Here is a 23,635-nt window from a genome sequence, read left to right as displayed (position 1 = left end):
CACATGGCTGAACAAATTAGTTCGTATGAAACTATTTTATTTCAGTTTAAACCAAACTTTATTGTTTTGGCTAAATGAAAGTCTAAAAAAGGACAACCAGGAAAAGCAAAGCACCAGGGACGAAGCTCAGAGGAGCTCTTCCTCCCCCCTCATGCTGTCTCCCGCTGCTTCTCTACATATCTCTGTCCTATATGGTGTTTAGAGCTGCTGAGGATGAGAGGTACAAATGAAGACTTTTGAAGGATATGGTGAAATAAACCTAACCACATCCCAGCACACACACGTATAGTCTGTATATAATATAGACAAAGTTGTGCAAACACACACAGCGACTCTCAACACATCTGTCCGCACACTTGAACACACACACACACGTTTTTTTTTTTGCACACACTTACACTTGTGCTGACAACCATACAGCTCCCTGTAGATAACACACAAGAGCGTGAGATGAAATTGATGAAACATCAACGATGGTACAATAAGCCAGTTATCCGGGGTACAAATGAACCAGTGAGACTCTATTTGTTATTCTATTATTTGATTCATTTACTTTAACAAAAAAAAAGTTATTAAGTTTTACAGATCAGTTTGTTTGCTAAAGTTGTGTCATATGACATGAGCACGAGAAATTAGACTTCAGTTAATTCACATAATAAACATTTAACAATATAAATAAAGCCCCATGCCAAAAGTCGTTTGTCAGAATTAAATGTGTTTCTGCTACATTCTGTATTTGCCTTTGAAATAAAAATAAATCAAGTGTACAAACTGGTTTTAACTTTCATTTAATTTTGGTATCTTCTAATCGAAGCCAAATAAGCTTGTTTGTTCTGTCAGGCAAATAATCTTAACATTGATTGTTTACGTTAGCTGGTCCTCAATAGACTTTATAGGAGTGATACACACATTGTCATAGAAGCAACTTTTGTAAAGATGTTATAAAATGTATAAATATGATATGATGTGGATGTGTTACTATATTGGTTTGTATGTTTTGTGTATTCTTGCCAAGTGTTTTGTGAAATGTTTAAGTAATTAAGTGTGAATCAAACGTATAAAAACAACAGTAAGAAGTTGTGTATTTTTTCAGCACATGAAATTGTGTGTTCATTTTCATAGATGTACAAAGGTTACACATATAATTCATAGGTTTGCTGTGCTATTAGGACAAAAACAGTTTAGAGAATCTTGAGCCAGTCTCTTTATTTTCCCTCTCTTGTCAAGTTTCCTTCTGATTTTTAGTAGCAAAAGCACGATTTCTACTTTGCTGCTGGTATATTTTTGAAGGGTATTTGTAATCCAAAGATGCTGTCACATGTTCAAATGTATCTGACGATAAATGTAAATTGTAAAAGGACATTTTACATGCCTTCGATGCACGTCGGCAGTTTTATAAGTGACAAATAAGAAATGCTTGACTTTAAGAGTTCAGCATGTTTGACAGCCTGCTGTGGTCACAGCTTTCATCTCTCACTGTGCTCTCTGCCACAGCTACCACAATACCTTATCCTTGTCTTCTGTGTCGCTGTATGCCTCTGTCTCTCTCTCTGCCTCTCTGACACACACACACACACACACACACACACACACTGGTGGTGTACAGAACTGTATGCAGCCAAGCCACTTCATAGTCAGAGAGTGGTGGGTGTGCTTCTTTCTCATATGCCTTGGAGGACATTTCATAAACACGAGTGTCGCTAATAACGTTAATGACAATGAGAACATTTAACTTTGGTTTTATTCCAAAGCTCTTGCACTACTGTTACAGGAAAAACAGCCACTCGTTTCCATTTCTTACAATATTGCACAAAAGAAAGAAAAAAAAGCAGCATATTTAATAACTGATTCCAACAGACACGATTTACTTAAAAACAAGAAGAAATAAATGTATTTGTCCTTATTTTGCATTTTTTAAATGACGTAACAATCTGATTTTCAACAATTCCAGTGAAAAATTCAATTAAAGGCCAAAAGTAACAAACCACCTCTCAGTACTTTCCAGTCTTCTTCCTGTGGTATTCAGGCTGTAGTGGCCTCAGTCAGTATGACAGTAAGTCATCACACATCCCTAAAACTAAATGCAGCTAAAAGCAAATGAGCTATCTTAATATTTTAACCTTTGTTTTTCAACGAGCCAAAATCACTTCAGGAAAAAAGGGGGCCTTTCCAGTGCGATAATGTGGCTAACTGATCTGAGCTCTATACCACAGGGCCGAAAAGTAAAGTCACACGGTGGCTACACAAACAATTCTCGCTAGATATTATTAGTTAACTGTTAATTGTTTATATATTTGATGGGATCTGGCAATATAAAATCATTTATTATATTACCAGACAGAATATTTCAGATCAAAGTGCTTTTCTTATTGCAAATGAGGTCAGTTTTCCAGAATCTGCTCATTATTGTGGGAGGGTGATAATCAGTTTAAACATATTTTCCTCAGTTAGGGCCAAACCACTGCTCTTTGAGTTTTCTGTGCCCATGTCTTTGTCTTTATCTCCCCCTTTTCTCTCTTTTACTCTCATACAAACACACACAAACACACACACACAAACACACACACACGCACACACACACACACACACACACGCACGCACACACAGCACGTACCGGCAGCACACATTGAACCAAACATTGAAATGAAGATAAGGAATGGTTTAAAAAGCTGACTTTCTCAAACTCTAAGTCTTCTATTTCACACGTTCCTTCCTCACAGACACACACAGACGCATGCACGTACGCATGCACACACAGGAAACACCTGTCCTATACGAGCTCAGTACCACAGAAACTGAGTGACACATTAACACATCACATCACCATGCACACTTCTCTGCAGAATAAGACAGTAACACTGTGTCAGTAACATTTCTCACTGACGTTTGATTCCTTAATCCATCTTTCCCATCATTCAGAAGTATTTGTTTACTCCAGGACACAAGGATCCGTTTTTAACCAGTATTGGACTTAACCGGACGTAACCGGTGCGCTGATGTAAATTAAATAAATACTTTGAAATGTGAGCTTCTGTTTTTGCTATTATATTAATAATGTTTATCTTGTGTGTGAACAAATTAGCACAAAGTTCAAAGGAAATGATTTATGTTGATTTCCAAAGTTAAGTTTATGTGTATTTCAGAATAAACAGATAAGTGCTTCTGCATTCTGTAGCTAGAGAGAGTTTTGAAACCTGTCCTAATTTTCTGCATTACTGAACAAGCGCTGAAGTTTTAGACTTTTGTGAATAAAGCTGATTGGCATTTCTTGTTCTCTTTAAGATCTGCCCTGCTTCACATTTACATAACCTACAGCTCTGCCAACTTTAGCATCTTTACGCTGTGTGATAAATGAAAGTTAGCTTCACGTTTCATTTCCTTAGACAATAATCACTTTTTAAGCATCTTTTTACTGATGCGGAGGCTTTTGTTTTCTGTTTCATAGATGCAGACTGTAAGACTTTACAGGTTTTCTGTTTTGTTTTTACATTTTCTTCCAATGAATATGCTTGTTTAATACCTTTCTTTCCCTTTTTTCTTACTGTATTGTTGTATTTCTGAATACATGATCATAATTTCACTTTTTGGACTATGTTTTAAATAAACTCGGTTTGTATTTTGTATTTATATATTGTATAAGTACAGAAAACAAGAATATCTGAGAACAGAATGAGTTAGAATTCAACAGAATTCAAGCAAACATGGAAGCAGTACTTTAGTATAAGTGTTAAAGATGCCACGACTGTTGGCTGGTATTACAGAGATCTATTAGGTGTAGATTCCTCAACAGCTGAAGATGAAATCTGCTCTCAGTGGCTGATCTGTTGCCATGTTATTAAATTCCTGTTTACAGAGTGAGACCCAGATCTGTGTAAAATTCATTGTCATCCTCAGTGTTCCTGTTAAATGACATGAACATGGGCAAGAAAGTGTCACTGAGATGCACTGAATGTGTGTGACTGACATTTGTCATTAGCTGTGTAACACAGTCGGGTTCAGTGTGTGTGTGTGTGTGTGTGTGTGCATGAGTGTGTGTGTCATACAGCTGGTTGTGGTCATGTACAGAAGTGGATGGGGCTGCAGGCATCGCATTTCACCCAGTGCATGTGTGCTATGTGATACTGCACCTGTACCTGTGTTTGAGTGTTTGTGTGGTTGTGTGTGCATGCATGTGTGATTGTGTGTGCGTGTGTGTGTGATAGCTCCAGGTCCTGTTCCAGTAGCGATTACACACAGAGAGAGACAGTGACAGAGACTAACTGCGACTAACAACTAGCGAAGCATTGAGAGCTTCTGACAGGATGTAAGATTTCGAGAATTTTCTGTGGTCTCGGCTGGCTCGGCTTCAGCGAGGGAGAATGGAGATCAGAATCGAGTGACGCAGGATTAGGACACAGGCTGTCCCGGCGACTGCTTTGCTGAATAATTGATCCTTGGGCCTGTGACCGGTTAAGAATGAGGAAGGCATCGCTGATGGTTTGGATCGGCCTTTTGGTGCGAGGTCAGTTCTTCATGATGGCTCATTTTGATGCCGCAGCTGTCACTAACTGTTGCACTGCTGAGGCGGGAGTTTGCTTTAATAAGCCAAGTTAGATTTGTTACTCTTCATCATCTGTAGTTTCCTTCTCTCTGTTTAGTGCAGCCTTCCATTCTCTTTCTGTGTGTTGCTCCTCAGTGTCCCATTGTGCTCAGGGTCATTATGCCCATAAACTTCTAAACGACCTGATGGAGAACTACTCCAATGCTCTGAGACCCGTAGAGGACACAGACAAAGCCCTCAATGTCTCCCTGCAGATCACTCTGTCACAGATCAAAGATATGGTGAGTAGAGAGGAACGTTTGTGGACGCCCCCTTATGTTACTTAAACTTTTCAATACGAGTCTGGGACGCGTATGTCCAAATCCAAGCCATCATTTCTTTAAAAGCCTGCAGGAGAATATATAATGTGGAAAAAAAATTAAGGTATTTTGTAGTTTTTTTAAAAAATTTAATTACATTTAACAATAGCGAGGTGTATTTGTTCCCTTTTCAAACTGTGAGATGACTGCTATATTAGAAGAAACATTGTGTGGATTTGACCACTGCTTGGCCACACCGGTTCAACCTTTTAACAGTGACATGCACAGTTTTTGCAATAAAATCCAGAGTGGCATTATGCCGAGGTTAACCCTTTAAAGCATGGACAATGAAACCATTGCAGACAATTTAAATAAAAAATTAAATATATGAGTTTTAATTTGTGTCATATTTTCTACATCTGGCTTTCCCCCCTCAAATGTATTGCTTAAAGATGTATTATGCAATTTATTTTGGATTTTCAGAGGAGTAAAAAAAAAATCCCACTGATGATGCAAAAGTCCTAAAAACCCAGAAATAATATGCTTCAGTAGGTGTTAAGGGTTAAGATGGTGTGTAATAAAAAACAAATAATGTGGTAACATTTTACATCGATCTGATGACAATCTGAGCTGTAAAGATAAGAAATTTAAGCAGCAGCTGACAGTCACATTTTCCTGTAACATGTTTCAGCTGATTTATTGTACAGTGGTAATAACTCACATACACTCAGCCTCCACTTTATTAGGCATGCCTGCGCAGACTAATGCAATTAAAAATACTCAACTGCTCCATCTTTTTGACACTCAGTCGTGTATGTTTTAGTGCTGAGGTTGCTCTGCGGTTGTCATAATGAAGATAAGCAATGTTGCAACTGAATAAAGATATAATCATATTTATGCTAATTTGAAGAATTTGCAATTTCCAAATGCCAAGCACCCACCAAACCCCATGGCTCCCACACTTAGTCCCCTTTAAACCACCCTGCAGCCTGCTGTGTTAGACCCTCACTGGCTGTTATGAAACTCCACGCCTCCAGTTTGAAACTTAAGCATTCAGTACCAAATTTACATTTCTAAAAGCACTAGCTGGGAAACCCAGATCATTTAACCTTTGTAGGCCTCTTCTCAGATCTGACAAAGAGGCTGTTTTCACAGAGCGTTTTTTACTCCCAGTGGTCACATCTTCAGAGCTACAGATAAAGATGGGTTTCAGCATACAGCCTTTCGGTGTACTGTGAGGATCACACTCAGGATAATGTAGTATAAAGTAGGAGTCTTCAAGTGTGCTCCGTTTGTGGGAGCCATAAATCGAGGGACTGTCACTGTGTCTATGTTCGTGTGTGTTTAGGATGAGAGGAATCAGGTGTTAACCACATACCTGTGGATCAGGCAGGTCTGGCATGATGCCTACCTGAAGTGGGACAAGGAGGAATATGATGACCTAGAAATGATCAACATCCCCAGTGACCTGGTTTGGAAGCCCGACATTGTCCTCTATAACAAGTCAGTAACAAACAAAGACAGAAGAACAGAAAGAAGATGAGGAATCATATTTTTATAGTTAATCAAATGGAAAAGGTGCATCTGATCGAGCTCACGCATTCTTTCTGTTTTTGTCCACTTAGAGCAGATGAGGAGTCGTCAGGCCCATCCAACACTAACGTGAAGCTGCGTTACAACGGAGAGATCATCTGGGACTCTCCGGCCATCACAAAGAGCTCGTGTGTGGTGGATGTCTCCTACTTCCCCTTTGACTGGCAGCAATGCAATCTCACATTTGGCTCCTGGACCTACAATGGAAACCAGGTGTGTCTGCACACAGGGAGCATGCAGAGCAAGAAGGCGACAGATATATGGCTGACAAACACATAGCGTCTTAAATATTTATCAGTATGTTCTCACTGCTGAACTCAGGGATAGAAAGTATGGAAACACTCATGGACACTACTGAGTGAACAGATGAACACAAGCAAAATGTGCTATAGTAGATGTTTAAGGAGCTTATTTCTCCATATAGTTGTGGTAGAAGTTTAAATACACTCATTGTGGTAATTTTGAGGTTTTCTTTGAACTGTTGTTTTCCAGGGTGGAATGATTTTCTAATTTTCAACACTGGGTTTAAGTTATTGTGGTGGGTGTTGTTTTTTTGTGATTTAAATGTTCATTTTCTTGGTTTTAACATGATTTCATTGTACATATTTCACTGACATCTTTTCATCGTGCTCTTGTATGGTCTCCACATAGGTGGACATCAGTTTGGGCATGGACAGCGGGGACCTGTCTGACTTTGTGGAGAATGTGGAGTGGGAGTGTCACGGCATGCCAGCGGTTAGAAACGTCATGATGTATGGCTGCTGTTCCGATCCTTACACTGAAATCACCTACACCCTGCTCCTGAAGAGGCGCTCCTCCTTCTACATCTTCAACTTGCTCCTCCCCTGCTTCCTCATCTCCTTCCTGGCCCCGCTGGGCTTCTACCTTCCAGCCGACTCGGGGGAGAAAGTTTCCTTGGGGGTGACGGTTCTGCTGGCGCTCACTGTGTTCCAGTTGTTGGTGGCTGAGAGCATGCCTCCTGCAGAAAGCATGCCCTACATAGGTCTGAATTATTTATGGAAGTATGGAAACTGTAGAAAGTCGTAATAAAAACAGGCATAATAAAAATGCATAAAAATTCATTCAAAAATATGAAGCACAAGGTCAAAATTTTGACAGATTTTACACATAAATCGGGGCCCCACTGGTTACTTAGTCTTGTGATTATATATTAAAATTTTGCATGGTATCTCAAGATAAATAAACCAGTATTACCTACTTTTAAGCTACCCATACACTTGACCCTATGTATTTATTATTTTTACAGACTTTTTAATAGATAGATTGTGTCTGACTCTATTTATAAATCTGTAATTTCTTCTATCTTCCTTTTTAGGGAAGTACTACATTGCCACCATGACTATGATCACAGCCTCCACTTCTCTCACCATCTTCATCATGAACATTCATTTCTGCGGTGCTGAAGCCAAACCAGTCCCTTACTGGGCTAAGGTGCTCATCATTGACTACATGTCAAAAATCTTCTTTGTCTATGAAGTCGGGGAGAACTGCACCACGCCAGAAAGCGAGAGGACCCCGCTCTACCCAGAGGAACCAATGGGTGATAAGAGCTGCTACCACGACGACCACTTCCATGATGGCTTCTACTATACTGACAGTGATCCAAACAAATACAGCAATGGGAATGGCGTACATCATCACAAAAACCATCACAAAAGACAAGCAAACGGCAACACCAACAGCAGGCATCACCATTACAACAACCATAACAACCACACTTCCAGGCTGGAGAGGGGTGACGCAAAGCATGAGCCCACTCAGCGTTACCACCACATCAGGAGGGATGAACTAGATTACCAGGCTCCTCGGCATCCACTGCACCTCCAACACCTGAACGGGGGGTTTAAGGAGCAGATCCTCTATTCCTCAGAGAAGATTCAAGTCCCTGCCTGTCCCTGCTGCTGCCCCTGTATCCAACATAAACAGGTGACACTTCATGCTGTTTCATCCTTTACCACTTTTAAACGCAACTAATATTCATTTAGAAGCAATATATAGGACTTTTATATGTTTAATATTTTTTATTGCCAGTGTGTGAGTGGTAAAATGACATCTTCTCCATGTCTTTGGGTTGCCCCTTACAGCCTGTGAACTTGGTGAATGGGGAAGGATTTTCAGAGGAAATCAATATGGAGTTATTTTCATTTTAATGATCCCTCCCTCAGTGTCTCTCTTCTGCCCATTTGCCATTACGGAACAATAGCTGGCAAGGAACAAGGAAATGTACAAACCACAAAACAGTTTGTTTCATCACAGCATAAACTCTAAAAGAAACTCCAGATAAGGACAGAAACCAATGAGTAATCAATTAATGGGGATTTTTCTTTAAAAATGTTAGCGAGGAAACAAACTAAGATTAATGAGCTAGCTGCTATGTTGGCAAGTCAGAAATCCATTTGTGTTGGCCAGGGGTTAAACTGTGCTTTGTCAGATAGGGGAAACCCTAATATCTGGTTTAGTTGTGCAACCTACAAAAACCACCTAGAAATAGACACAAAACTTTAGAAGCTTATTTCTGCCACTGGAAAGAAAATGCCAGGAAGATTTAGATCAAAGTCAAATTTTTTTTAGATATTATCTAAAAGTTTGGGGTTAAATACCTGGAAATTTCAAGCTACTTCTGAATGATCTATAAAAACTTGTATTGTGAGTTCCAGTAGATTGGGTTTCTTTCCATATAGACCATTAACACTCTGTTCCTGCTGATCTGAAGCTTACTGATCTTTTGTGATTTAACTGAACTGAACAATATATAAGCTGATCAGCTTAAATATAAATTGATGTCTTGATGTAACCTACACTGACAATGAACGCCACAGACTACCCTGCACCAGTCTAACATATTGCATCACTGTAAACTTCACTACAGTACTGCAAACTAACCAGTTTATCCAGTATTAATCTGTACTAAACCTCCCAGTATTTTCATGGATGACGCATTGATCCAATATCTGATTTTTAAAAAATCATGCGTGATTTAGAAACACAGTGCTGAGAAAGAAAAAAATATGTTGAGGGTGTAAGTGGGAATTGGATATTATTTTCTTTATATTAAGCAAGCATCTCTATGCTATCAGGAGGAAGCAGCACCAGACTACAGCATTAGGGAACCGGTTTCTGTAGAAATAGTCCAAATTCTTAAACTTGTTAGCACGTCTACCTATCGATCCCGTTGTTGGTTCTTGCACTCGTACTACAATCAACTGATTTCAGTTTGCATTTCAGAGGAGGAAAATAGCGACAGTCTAGAGTGTAGATATGGACATTTATTTTATTATTATTGCACAAAAGGACAAAATAAATGGTAAAGTGGAAAACTGCATCCAGGACAGAAACAAACACATCATGCTGCTAACACAACTTTGGCTTTTTGAAAGCATCTGCCAAGAGGGCATGCTAATGCTAAGCTAGTCAAGAATCCAGAGTGAAATCGGAGTGACTGCTGACTCCAGCAGCAAGACCCTGAACTTCAACTGGCAACAAGCCTATGAGCAGTTAGGCTGCATCCTGGGAAATGCTGGAACATCATAACCGGATAGTTCCAGTCCACTTTAACACTTGGAATTGTTGCTAACACTGGCTAACATGAGGCAGAAGAAAACCAAATAGGACAACCTCAAGAGAAAAAGCCGATCCCAAGCTTTCTTCTTGCTAATGTTAGGTAATTTTAGCCTGCCTAACTATCGAATGTAGTGCGAATAAACTAATTTATTCAGACTCTCAGGGCTACCATGGCTGGTAATCTGGATCATTTTAAATGGCTTAATCAGTAAATTAATTTATCAGCAAAGTTATAAATAGCTTGCAAACCTTTTTTTTTATGCATATGCACACCAAAATGCTTCATCAGCCAACGTAAGCCATGGTGCAACTTAAGTGTTGAGTCTGACTGTGTGTTTATCCAAGAATAAATAAAAGCAGTGGTACAAAGCAAGAAACTGTTGCTTTGTACAGATTATAAGGAGGAGACACTGGACTCACCTGACAGCACTGATGGTAGTAAAACTTCCAGGGAAAAATCTTTTTAAAAACCTTATTTGGGGGAAAGCCAGCAATTTGTAAAAGTGTTTTTATTAGACTTCACTGGTGATGTATTCTCATGTCCTGCTGTCATTTGAAATTAAATTAAATTTAGACGATGTTTCAAACTAAGTGTCTGAAAGCATTTCAAGATGGCTTGCTTGTGTTAAAGCATAAAGGACATACAGCAAATGCGACACTGCAACATAACAGCGCTGAACGGTCTGGTATGAACCTCTTGCTGTCATGTAAATTCTAGAAACGTATAGACTGCAGTTTGTCTAATGGCCACAAGTGTCATTAGCAGCAATGGCTTTCTAGATGTTATATAAATAACCATTAAGTGTCCATCTGTCCTTTCTTCAGGTGGTTAAGAACATCGAGTACATTGCAAACTGTTTCCGTGAGCAGAGAGCCACGTGCATCAAGGTAGCAGAGTGGAAGAAGGTTGCCAAGGTGATGGATCGGTTTTTTATGTGGATCTTTTTCGTCATGGTCTTCCTCATGAGCATTCTCATCATTGCCAAGGCGTCTTGATAGCTTCTTCTACTTTTCATCAACACTAAACCTCCAGTCTTGTTACACCTCTGTTCGACTTTAATGCAACGTGAGACAAATGAAGACTATTTTGTCTGCAAGAAAACCGTCTTTCATGTCAGTATTGTGTGTGTGTGTGTGTGTGTGTGTGTGTGTTTGTGTGCATGTATGTGAGTGTTTGTCTGGGGTTTTTGTTTTGTTTTGACGTAAAGAAGACGAGGTCACTGCACACAAATCATCCATTTAACCACGCGTGTGCACGGAAAGCCTCTCGGTTAGTTTATGTAAGATCTGTTTGCATGTATCACAGAGCAGTGGAGCAGTAAGACAATCCAGGCCTTGCCTTGAACATGCATGGACTCTATTATTGATGAGCTAACAGCCAAACATCCAGCGATAGGCATTACATTTCTTGCCTTACGTTTTAAGCAACCAGAGGATGCTATTTTCCAGAGTTGGCTACGATGTGGGAGGGAGCACCAAGAGGAAAACCTGAAATACTTTTGAAACAGTGTAAATGTCGATGACACAGCCTATGATGAATCACATCTGTCCTTATAGACACTATCACTGGTAGATCGTGTAAGTTAATGCTGTTAAAGCCACATGAAACTGACATTGGTTTACAAGTTCTCCATACTTGAAGAGAAAAAGTGAACATTTACCTCCTCACAAAGACTTTTAACACACTATCTGACCTTAGTGATACTTTTTCACAATAAAGGGTGATGCACTCTACCTTATTGCTAATTTACACTTTGCTCAATGGCACAATTAAAAATAAACCTTTGATATTGTGTTATTAAAAATGATTGTTGCTCAGTTTGTGGTGGTTTAAATCTTATTTGGTGTGTGTGTGAATGCTGTCCCCTTCTTATTGTCCTTTTTTTTTTTATATATAAAATGCAGTTTATAAACTTAACATTATATCTTATCCATATCACAGACAGTCATTTTCCCTCACCTGTCTTTTGATGATTAGCAGTCTGTTTGGACTGTAGAGGGCAGGCAACTGAATGAACCTGGTTTATTTTATTTAAATGTTTCAATTCAGAAAAGAGCCTCTGGAGGGCAGATTAGGTCAAATTAGAGACGATTCAGTTACTGACTGAATGAATTAATGAATGAACTTGCATAACCAAGTGTCCCACAGATACTTTAACAGTACAAGAGGTAAAAACAGAGGATAGAATCATAAATTAATGTATTAGCACTTTTTCTATAAGTCAGTACTCATTAAAATCAGGTAGACAAGCATATAAAACACACACACACACACACACACACACACACACACACACACACACACACACACATATAAATTTCTGAGCCTGGCATGAGGGCTCAGTGTCCTTTAGTGGGAACTGTGGTCACAACAGTGCCCCATGCAGATCAATCAGCATTCACCAGAGAACACCAGAACAAGCAGGTCCAACTCTTGTGCCTGCCCTCTTCACAGATGTCAGCAGGTTCACACTGAGCACATGTGACATACTTGATAGAGTCTGGAGACACGGTAGTAAATGTAATACTGCATGCAGCATGATCCAACACGACTGGTTTGGCAGTGGGTGAAGGTCTGGGGAGGGGAACTGGGGAACTGACTGGCTCTCATGTTCCTAAATAAAAAACACAAAACAAAAACAAGAACAAAAAAGCACATTGTTCTTTAAATCTCTTTTGAATGGGAAGGAAATATTAGTAATAGGAAGTAATAAAGTTTATTGCAGGCTTAAATTGAAGTTCATTATTATTTATCTTCCCATTTTCAGACACCGAATAAATTCCTTCATAGCTGACTAAATGATTTTCTTTCTGCAGTATTTTAAAAAAATTACATCAATAATAAAAAAAACCAATCAATTGTTGCATAATATTTAAAAAACAAAAATGTCTATTGTCCTCCTTGTCATTGCTGTCACAAAGACATCGCTGTCGGGCTCTTATGAGAAGAACTAATCTTTGCTTCCATCTAGTGGAGTTTGGAAAAAGAAATACTGCGTTAGCCTACAGTTAGCAGCGTGCTATGAAAGCAACACGAAGGACAACATTTAGCGGATAATTTCCTCTCGCCAAGAGATGCAACACAAAGTTATTGTAAACACTTTTAGACATTCTTGTGCAGATGTGTCTGCTTCAGTCTGTTTCTTTGGATTGTTTGACCAAGGACAGAATAACAACTCATTTTTGACCCCTGGTACCTAAATGACGAATACATAAATAAATATCACATTACTATCCTGTTGACAACACTCCTCCCAACCTCTTCACAAACTGCTTGTATCTGCATTATCAGGCTGCTTCTTTCTGGACTGTGTTTTCTCAGAGCAGAGGCCTGCTGAGCCGAGTGCTACAGATATACAAACTTTCTTCAATCATGAGAAAAAAAGCAGTAATGATGGTTAGAGTCCAGAGGGACCATATGGTCTGACATACCTACCGAGATATCTACAGAACTACAGTGTTTTGGGAGAATAATGAGGATAAACAATAATTCATGTCATTCATCAGTTTTGCACTTTGCTTTTTCCTTTCTTGTTCACAAAAAGTGAAGAAGAAAGTGGAAGAAGAAAGATGTATTAGCCTCCTCTACTTCCTAGATAGGAGGAAAAAGAGGAAGTGAGACAGAACTAATAGACATTTCTTGGTGGTGCACATCCATGAACGGGGTGTGATAGGTGGAGCAGGAATCTGGCTGAGCTGCTGGCCACAAGAGATGGAAAGTACTATGTTGTAGCAAAGAACAGGTGCTGGAAGTCCTTTTGCTTGGTAGATATTATGAAGCAAGGTAATTAAAAAAAAGCACAAAATCACAGGAAATTGCTAGAAAATGGATGAAGATGTAGCTCATCACCTACAGATGGAGAAGTGGGTATTGAATAAGAACTAGGAGCAGCAGAATGTAACAAATTAGCACTATGAGAGAAATTTAGAGACGGTTCAGCAAAAATCAGAGGAAGGAGAAACTGGTAAGAGAAAAGGGGAGGATTTTAGGGGAGAGCCTGAGGAAAATGACAGAAAGGAGAAGATACAAGAGAAGCAGTTGACTGAAGTTCTGAGTAAGACTTGACTGATAAGACCTCACAAAGTTACCAACATGTTTGAGGAGCAGGTGGAGTAGAAAGAAAAAGGATACTTAAATTCATTCGTCCAGAGTTCAGAGGAGAAGAGGGGAAAAAGCAAATGGATGATGGACTCACAGATCAGAGGAAGAAAATTCACAAAGAAATGGACATGCAGATGGAAAAGCAGACGATGGAAAAGCTGAGAACTGAGGCCTTTGAGGATGAAGTAAAACCCATCAAAATAAAGTTTGAGCAACAAAAAGTTGGTGAAGAAAGCCCCAAGAGACAACTGGAGGACAACCTGTGAAGAGAACGAGAAAATTGCGACAAGGAAATCCCAAAGATGAAAAAGCAGTTTGACAGTAAGTGTTAGGATCTCTGCAGAGAGACAGCACAGGGACAAGAGATGAGACTGAATGCAGCTTTGTGAATGCTGGAACTCACCACTGTGTACAATAACAGCACTAACACTTTGTGTTAAATGTTTTCCATTCACGTGTTTGCTGGCACAATAATTACTATTATTAATTACTACAATATGCTGTGGCCTTTAAACTGTCTTCTTTGATTTGACCATTACCTGCAACAGGGAGTTAATGCCCATGTGTAAACACTTTCATTTCAACAAAGAGACCTAATTCCTTTGTATGTCTTACCCTGCCAAAAGCACAAAAAAAAGTACAAAATCTCAACAGTGACAGACATAATCTGATGATCACCTCCACGCCCTCTGCTTTGTGCTGCTATCTCTATCTCTTTCATTTAAACCTTTTTTCGAATAAAATCCCATTGCCATTAATAAAGATCAAATATTGCTTGAGTGCTATTTCAGCTTCATTACCGATGTTGCGACTTCAACTGTGCCATCTGCTTCTGTTCCCAGACAAAAACTCTGCTTTTATCCACTGCCCTGTGCGTCTGTGTGCGTCTGTGTTTGAGTGCACTTGTATTACTGATGTTGTGGGAACCATTATTCTGTTTATACAGTCTTGACCTAACTCTGTTTTGGAGACAAAATATGAATTCCAGTAATGTGAATTACTTTATTTCAGCTGAACACTTGTTCTCAGACTTCGTTTCAGAGTTCACCTGAAAATAAAGTGAGTAAAGTAGCAGTCTGAGTTTGGGTTAGATTAAGTCTCCAGAAAAGAAGTATATGTCAAAGTCTTCTGAAGAAATGTGTATGTATGTCATGTGTATGTATATATATATACTTCAAGTTTGGGTTCTCTACCAGAGGCCTGGCAGCTTGAGGGTCCTGCGCAGTATCTTTACTGTTTCTAGGACTGCGTTCTTCTGGACAGGGATCTCGGATGTTGTTTCTGGATCTGCTCGCGTACACACTTCTGAATGACATTCCGATGTCGTTGCTGTAGATCCTTGTGGTGTAGCTCAGTGAACTGATGTATCATTCGCTCCTGGCATACAGTTTGATGTCATCCATGTAGATGAGGTGGCTGACGATGGCTTCATTCTGTAGTCGATATCCTTAGCCAGTCTTATCAATGATCTCACTGAGGGGGGTTCAAGCTTATGCAGAACAGCAATGGGGACAGAGCGTCCACTTGGTAGATCCCACATTGACTGTGACTTGTGCTATGGGCTTGAAGTTGGTCTTTAGTGTTGTTCACCACATCCCCATTGAGTTCCTGATGAAGGCTCTTAGGGTCATGTTGATCTTGTCTAGAGAACACTATAGAGGACCGCCACTATGATGGTTACTGGACCTTGTTCAGGGAGGTTGCTGTGGTCTGCTCTTAGATCCACTACCCACTGATAGCATTGCTGTTATGGGTTACGTCCTTCTTCCATATGCTCTTCCAGTAATGCTCTGTCTCCAGCCTTGGTGGTCCTGTTCTCATATTGTTTCCCTGCCACTGAAGAGGGTTCTCCTGCCTTTTATCTCTCTGGTGTACCTCTTCAAGTCTTTCCTTGGCAGTGTCCAAGGCCTCAGGTATGGACAGCTTTCTATATTTCTTAGGCAGCTTCTTCATCGCACCTTTCTGCAGCAGCAATAGTTGGCTAACTTCCCTCCGTGCTACCTTGATCCTGGCCTCTAGTCTCCTTCTCCATGTGGCTGGATATTTTGCATGCAGACGGGAGTCGAACCACCAACTTTGCAATTAGCAAGTGACATGCTCTACCTCCTGAGCCACAGCCACACAAAATACTGACTGGCTTTAGTGTTTTGAGTACATGCAAATCTTTAGAGAGAAACCAATGATATGAATAGATATACAGTGGGTAAAATAAGTATTGAACACATCGCCAATTTTTTTTTAAAGAAAATGTATTTCTAAGGGTGTTATTGACATAGCATAGTTGTCAGTAACAACCCATCCAATCCACACATGCAAAGAAATTGAACCATAAATGTCTATAAATTAAGTTATGTGCAAAAATGAGAAAAGACACAAGGAAAAAGTATTGAACACATGAAGAAAGGGAGGTGGAAAAAACATGGAAGATTATCACACCAGCTGAAATCTATAAGTAATTAGAAAACAATCCTGCCACTTAGTGCAAATTAATATCAGCCTGTTCAGTCCTAACTGATGGCCTATAAAAAAAATTACCAAAGTTTCACACAAGAAATATCTCATGATGGTTAAAACCAAAGAGACCTGTGAGGTCTTATTGTTGCAAAACATACAATTGTTTCAAAGGAAACAATAAGTAATGCACTTGACTGCTATGGCCTGTATGCACACTCACCATACATGACTCCATTATTATGGCACTGTTACACTCCATATAACTAAATGAAGGATGAATGGAAAAATGTACTGAGATATTCTTGATTAAACTGATTGAAATCTGCTGCCCTCTGCCAGGATGATGAACATGAAACGAAGGTGGATGTTTCAGCAAGACAATGATCCAAAACACAGTCAAATCCCTAACACATCATAGCTCACTTACAAATGAAAGGCACCAAAAGTGGTTGTCTAATCCAGGTGCTCACACACTCAGACTCACACTCAGCGTTTTTGTCTATCAGTGGGTGTTTCAGGTCGGCCCCTTTAAGGTGACTGTAGCAGGAAATTATGTGTGGATAGCTAGCTATATCCTGCTAAATATCTGTGGAGATTTTGAGGTCGTTTCCTCCTTGGATGCCAACCTCAGATTCTCCACAGTGACAGCCTGTAATAATGTTAGTGCACGTCCCTGGGCATGCAAGTTGGAATGGCTGTGCATACTTTTAAGATGGACGTTCTGCAGCCAGCTGTGACGCCTACGGTGGGATGAAGGCCTTAGTCGAAACCACTGCTCCCTGAGAGGAGAGAAAAAACAGTACAACACAGTGCATGAGTACAGTGGAAAACAAAACACAAGGGAATACAGTCTGAATCTCTGAGAGTTAATATAAAAAAAACCACCATATCACCATCATCGTAAGTAACAGCCAGCAGTCTGTTAACTTATTATAAGACTGATAATGTGACAAACTGGATTTTGTAGGTGTTAGCCTAGACTGATTTTGTTACCTTTGGATACAGGCCAGCTGTCCTCTGGTCAGTCAAAGCCTCTTTTTGAGCAGAAAGTCAAACTATTGTTGTGAAATTGAATAATTTAATACTGTAATAATACTCCTGTGTCCTTGACCAAAGCATGGATTTACAGAAATTATGTGAAAATAATGATTAGCTGATAAAACAATATAATGAGATTAAGGACATGATTGTTTGGATACTAGATGATTGAGGGAAAATAAACACTACAAATGATGTGACTGACTTTACTATTTTGAAAACATACAAATATTTTTGAGAGAAACCAGATGAAGAGATTTTGTCATGGTCCTGGGTCTTTTGATGCAACGTTGTGTGTTATGGACTCTTTTTTAATTAATGGATTGCAGATATTATGTTTGTTTATATACTCAGGCTATATTTCTAATTCTTGGCTATAGTTTGCTTATATTCTGTTTCAGTTTATTCTGCCTGCTGTGTGTTTCCCGTACCTTGTTAAGTCTCTGGCTCTGTCTTAGCTGTCTCCTGTTTTAGGTCTGTGAAGGTTCTCAGTCATCCAGGTCATTGTAGTCAAAGGAGCTTGCAAAGAAAAGCGTCTGGACTTCTTTAAGTTACTTGAAGACGTTTCACCTCTCATCCGAGAGGCTTCTTCAGTTCTAAGGTCAAATGGTGGAGAGTCCCAGATATAAACCTGGTGGGAGTGTCCCCCCACAGAGGGACAAAAGGACCCCCTGATGATCCTCTAATCGCCTGAGCCAAGGTGTGGAACTGGGTGTGGGTCCCAATCAGCCAGAGTTTCGGGTGAGTTCATTGTGAAACCTGGCCCCACCTTATCATGCGAATTCCTGAGGTCAGATGGCCCAGGGTGTGAGTGGGTGTTAAGGCGTCTGGGAAGGGATCTCAAAACTGGATTATAGATGGCAGAGAGTTGGTGTCGTAAACCACCGCCTCTGTTCAAAGATGGTCGCTCACAGTGGACATAGATGGCTTCTTTCACTCCTCTTTCAAACCATCTGTCCTCTCTGTCCAAAATGTGAACATTGGCATCCTCGAAAGAGTGACCTTTGACCTTAAGATGCAGATGGACAGCTGAATCTTGTCCTGTGGAGGTGGCTCTTCTGTGTTGTGCCATGCGCTTGTGAAGTGGCTGTTTGGTCTCTCCAATGTAGAGGTCTGGGCATTCCTCGCTGCACTGTACGGCATACACCACATTGTTAAGTCTGTGTTTTGGCGTTTTGTCTTTCGGGTGAACCAGTTTTTGTCTGAGTGTGTTGCTGGGTCTGAAGTACACCGGGATGTCATGCTTGGAGAAGACTCTCCTGAGTTTCCCTGATACACCGGCTACATAGGGGATGACACTGTGAGCGACCATCTTTGAACAGAGGCGGTGGTTTACGACACCAACTCTCTGCCATCTATAATCCAGTTTTGAGATCCCTTCCCAGATGCCTTAACGCCCACTCACACCCTGGGCCATCTGACCTCAGGAATTCGCATGATAAGGTGGGGCCAGGTTTCACAATGAACTCACCCGAAACTCTGGCTGATTGGGACCCACACCCAGTTCCACACCTTGGCTCAGGCGATTAGAGGATCATCAGGGGGTCCTTTTGTCCCTCTGTGGGGGGACACCCCCACCAGGTTTATATCTGGGACTCTCCACCATTTGACCTTAGAACTGAAGAAGCCTCTCGGATGAGAGGTGAAACGTCTTCAAGTAACTTAAAGAAGTCCAGACGCTTTTCTTTGCAAGCTCCTTTGACTGTCTCCTGTTTTAGTTAGTTAGTTTTGTTTTGGTAACTTTTGTGTCATTTTTTTTTAGGTTTTTATTTAAGTTTAGTTAAGGGTTTAGTTTAACTTTAGTTCCAGCTGTGCTCCCACCTCTTGTGTATTTATTTTCTGAGGCTCCACTCTAGTAGTGTGCTCCCGTATTTTGTGTTTTCCCTTAGTTTTCCCTTAGTTTCTGAGTTTTCTGCATTTTTGATTCCAGCACTGTCTTGGCTTTTGTATTTTTGGTTTTTGTGAGAATACTAAAATACAAAGCAATACAACTTTTTGGAGTTAAGGACTGTTTCTATGTCCTGCATTTGGGTCCACACTCTGCCTGTCACACAGAATATCTTGACAAACATATTTAGATAATAAACCAAAAAGCCACGTATTCCTGTCATACATAAATATTCAAGACACTGAAGATTAGAGACACTGAATGTGTCTGTGAGGAAAAAACAAACAAAGAAAACCAAAACGAATATCCTGATTCAAATGCATGAAACAAAAAAATTGTAATAATAAAACTCTATGGGGGGATTTTAGTTTCAGCATTTCTGGCTGTAATCTCTATGAACTGAAAAACTGGCCTAAATTAATGGGAACATCTGTAAAGGAAAGTCTTTTGTGTGTTTGTGTTGAATCATCCTGCTTTCATTTAGTTACAGCAACGTCTCCACTGATGGTAAGAGTCCTGAGATTAGGAAAATAAGAGAGAGAGAGAGCGAGAGACCGGGAAGGGATTAATCTCAAACAGTAATGCAGAATGAAACTGTTCACAGAGAAAATTAAAAATGGCTCGACATGATTTCTGCTTTTCTCGGGTGGCAAACTTCTCTCAGCTCTGCGCGTCTGGGAGCTGTGCTGTCAGCAGTGAGCATAGCTGGTGGTGCATCAGGTCCCCAGTCATTCTGCCTTGCGCTCAGAGTAGAAGCTGAGATCAGCCCGAGTGGAGCAGGACACTCAGTCGCCACTGTGGGTGACCATTAAGACTCTTGTTTTGTTAGTGGCGAGGATTCTCGCACTTTCACTTCGATATGTGGCCGAGCGCAGGACGAGGCGATGAATAATACAACCGGCTTGGCGCTGGTAGGAGCTAGGAGCCGGGAAGGGTTACCGGCGCACCGCGTCTTAACGGGCTGTGTTCTGGCGCTGCTCATCATTTGGACACTTTTAGGTAACTTCACGGTGTGCGCGGCCGTTTATCGCTATCGGCACCTGCGCGCAAAAGTAACCAACGTCTTCATCGTGTCGTTGGCTCTGTCGGACCTCCTGGTGGCCGTGCTGGTGATGCCGTGGAAAGCGGTGGCCGAAGTGGCCGGTTTCTGGCCGTTCGGGGGCTTCTGTAAAACCTGGCTGGCCTGCGACATCATGTGTTCAACGGCCTCCATCCTAAACCTGTGCGTCATTAGTGTGGACCGATACTGGGCCATCTCCAACCCGTTTCGCTATGAGAGGAGTATGAATAGGAGGGTGGCATCCGTCATCATCGGTGTGACCTGGACAGTGTCTGTGGTCATCTCCTTCGTTCCTGTGCAGCTAAACTGGCACCGGGCGGAGATCGGTTACCCAACCGGGGAGAATCTGGCGCACTACGGTAGTAGTATTGACAGCTGTGACTCAAGCCTCAGCCGCACATATGCCATCTCCTCTTCCCTCATCAGCTTCTACATCCCGGTCGCGATCATGATTGTGACATACACACGCATCTACCGGATAGCCCAGATGCAGATACGCATGATATCCTCCTTGGAGCGGGCTGCTGAGCACGCGCAGAGTTGCCGCTCGGACGTTCCTGAACTGATTTCGCACCTGTGCACAGAAATGAGCACGCGCTCGTCTCAGTCTCACATCAGTCTACATCCGGACTGCCAGCCCTCTAATCAGTCACACTGCGAGCTCAAAGTCTCCATCAGAAAAGAGACAAAAGTGCTCAAAACTCTGAGCATCATAATGGGCGTGTTCGTCTGCTGCTGGCTGCCTTTCTTTATCCTCAACTGCGCTCTGCCTTTCTGTCCCGGACCAGCTGCTCCGGCGGCCCAACGCGCCCCTTACTGCGTTAGCGAAAAAACTTTTGATGTCTTTGTGTGGATCGGCTGGAGCAATTCGTCTTTAAACCCGGTCATATATGCGTTCAACGCGGACTTCAGAGACGCTTTCCTGCGCCTGTTGCGCTGCCGGGGACGCGGCTTTTTGGCCGCGGTGAGTGCCGCGGTGGAGACGGTAATGGCGAGTAACCAGGCGGGAAACTCCAAGCGAGAAAGCCCGACGAAGGTGAGGCTGGACGTCTCCTGCGCGACAAACACGAGGGGAAGTGAGGACAGTGGGAACACTACGGTGACTGTGTTTTATCACAGAGGGACGAGGTCGGAACAAGTGACGGACACCGAGGACAGGAGCGACAGAGACAAGCTGACGCACATTCCCATGTGAGCGGGATCATTTTAGGGGTCGAGGGGTAAGGCAAACACAAGGAGAACAGACTAAACCCCGGATGTAGAGGGACAGGAAAAGCGAAGCACTGAATTTTTCCCACCAGGGAGATCTCGAGGACCCACAAAATAACCCACCTTACTGCTACACTACATCTGGATGTCTTCTAAAGTCTTTTTCCCCTCTTGGGATTAGGGAGTGTGTTTGGATAACTGTGGGTGGTGCAGCTGTTTCTACCTGTGTGTAGACATAAGCTTTATCTTTGCTGATCAGTACCCAACAAAATCTTTAGGTTAAAATATTCTGAAGCAAAATTTGAAGGGGGCCTGTTGAAAAGTTTATAAAAATAGCAGGTTAAGTTAGGTGGAGGAAAAAAAAGAGAAAATATGACCTTTTATGAAAAAAATAATATATAATTGTACTTTGGAAGTAAAGTGGACACATGTAGGTGAATACATGCTTGAATCAGGCAGAGGGAGGTGCATCCTTCTCACCCTCACCTCCAGCTTTCAGATCGGAGTAGATGTTTTACATGGATGGGTGGATTAACATAAAAATTTACTCAGTATGACAGAGGTTTTGCAGAGTGGCCATTCAAAAGGCAAATAGCTGGCTTTCCCCTCTCTCTTCCCCCAGTGTGGAGAGAGATTTACCAGAGGTCAGGATTTTTGTGACTCTCTAGAAATGGGATTATGTAAGTAACTCACATTAGCACCCGTCAGCTGTGCATCTTGGTGGATGCACGGTGCACTCTGTTACCCCCGCACACCCCCACCTAACCCAGCCACCTCTCCCTTTTTCCCCTGAAAGAAACAATCATGAATTATTTGTAGTGGTTGTTCCTGTGAAAGATGTCCTGACCAGCAAGAACACAGAAGCTTTTATGGTGACAACTCCTGAAAACACAAGATGTGATTCTTTGCAGTAAGGCTGATGCAGAAATGGCCACCACAAGAGCAGAGGCACGCAGTTTCGTCTGCTCTGGATGAACTTTCTACTTGACTTTCTGTACCTGTATTACTCATTTCCAGTCTATACTCACTGGCAACTTGATTAGGTATACTTTTGGAACTGCTTGTTAATACAAATATCCAATTAGCCAATCACACTGGAGCAACTGGTCAGGATCACCTGCTGAAGTTCAAACTGAGCATAAGAATGGGCAAGAAAGTCAGTTTAAGTGACTTTAAACATGAAATGGTTGCTAGTGCCTTTTTCTGTGCAAGCATGTTTAGGATTTACAGAAAATGGGCTGAATGTCTAGTGAGCAGCAGGTCTCTGGGTGAAAATTGATATTGATATCAGCAGTCAGAGGAAAATGGCTAGACTGCTTCGAACTGATAGGAAGGCAGGAGTATATCAAATAACTAATTGTTCCAATTAAGGTATGTGGAAGAAAATCTCTGGCACAATATGTCAAATTTTGAAGCCGAAGCAGAAGACCACGTGTGGTACCACTCCTATCAGGTAAGAACAGGAAACTGAGGCTACAAAGCCTGGATCCATCCTTGTTGATGCATCGTGTATCAGGATAATCGTTTATGTCACAAAGCTTAATTAATATTAAATTGGTTTCTTGAACATGACGGTGAGTTCACTGCACTGAAATGGCCTCCACAGATCCCAATCCAACAGAGCACATTTGGGATGTGTTGGAACAGGAGGTTGACATCATGCATGTCCAACTAACAAATTTGCAGCAACAGTGTGATGCTATCATGCCAACATGGACAAAAATCTCAGAGGAATGTTTCCAGCACTTGTGAAACCTGGGACTTCTTTAGCCCTACTGTTAATCCAAAAAAATGGAACTTCCTTTTCTTTTGAATAGAGTTGTGAAAAGCTCTATTAAGCCCATGTTAACTTTTTTCCCTGACATCAATA

General features: G+C 41.2%; 2 protein-coding genes across 2 annotated transcripts; both read left to right on the top strand.

The window, feature by feature from the left end:
- Positions 1–4,455: 4,455 nt before the first annotated feature.
- chrna9a (cholinergic receptor, nicotinic, alpha 9a) lies at positions 4,456–11,443 on the top strand. The gene is made up of 7 exons (XM_006787239.3): positions 4,456–4,501; positions 4,676–4,821; positions 6,188–6,342; positions 6,465–6,645; positions 7,084–7,435; positions 7,769–8,379; positions 10,840–11,443. The coding sequence occupies exons 1-7, from the start codon at positions 4,456–4,458 to the stop codon at positions 11,008–11,010; spliced, it is 1,662 nt and encodes a 553-aa protein (XP_006787302.2). The 3' UTR covers positions 11,011–11,443.
- An 8,937-nt stretch (positions 11,444–20,380) lies between these two features.
- Positions 20,381–23,291, top strand: LOC102791399 (D(1) dopamine receptor-like). The gene has a single exon (XM_035906348.2). It carries the CDS (start codon positions 20,381–20,383, stop codon positions 21,749–21,751), a length of 1,371 nt encoding a protein of 456 aa, XP_035762241.2. The 3' UTR covers positions 21,752–23,291.
- The last annotated feature ends 344 nt before the right edge of the window (positions 23,292–23,635 follow it).

Source organism: Neolamprologus brichardi, chromosome 6 (genome assembly GCF_056152115.1).
Source record: "Neolamprologus brichardi isolate AB-2024 chromosome 6, ASM5615211v1, whole genome shotgun sequence".
Classification (NCBI taxonomy): Eukaryota; Metazoa; Chordata; class Actinopteri; order Cichliformes; family Cichlidae; genus Neolamprologus; species Neolamprologus brichardi.
Note: the sequence above shows the minus strand (reverse complement) of the source record. Positions and strands in the feature narration are given on the sequence as shown.

Bases quoted from the DNA above. Each gene is read 5' to 3' on its own strand.
- LOC102791399 (XM_035906348.2), top strand. From the start codon at position 20,381: ATGAATAATACAACCGGCTTGGCGCTGGTAGGAGCTAGGAGCCGGGAA.
- chrna9a (XM_006787239.3), top strand. From the start codon at position 4,456: ATGAGGAAGGCATCGCTGATGGTTTGGATCGGCCTTTTGGTGCGAG. The intron at 6,343-6,464 runs GTCAGTAACAAA...TTGTCCACTTAG, and splicing joins GACATTGTCCTCTATAACAA to AGCAGATGAGGAGTCGTCAG. The intron at 6,646-7,083 runs GTGTGTCTGCAC...GTCTCCACATAG, and splicing joins GGACCTACAATGGAAACCAG to GTGGACATCAGTTTGGGCAT.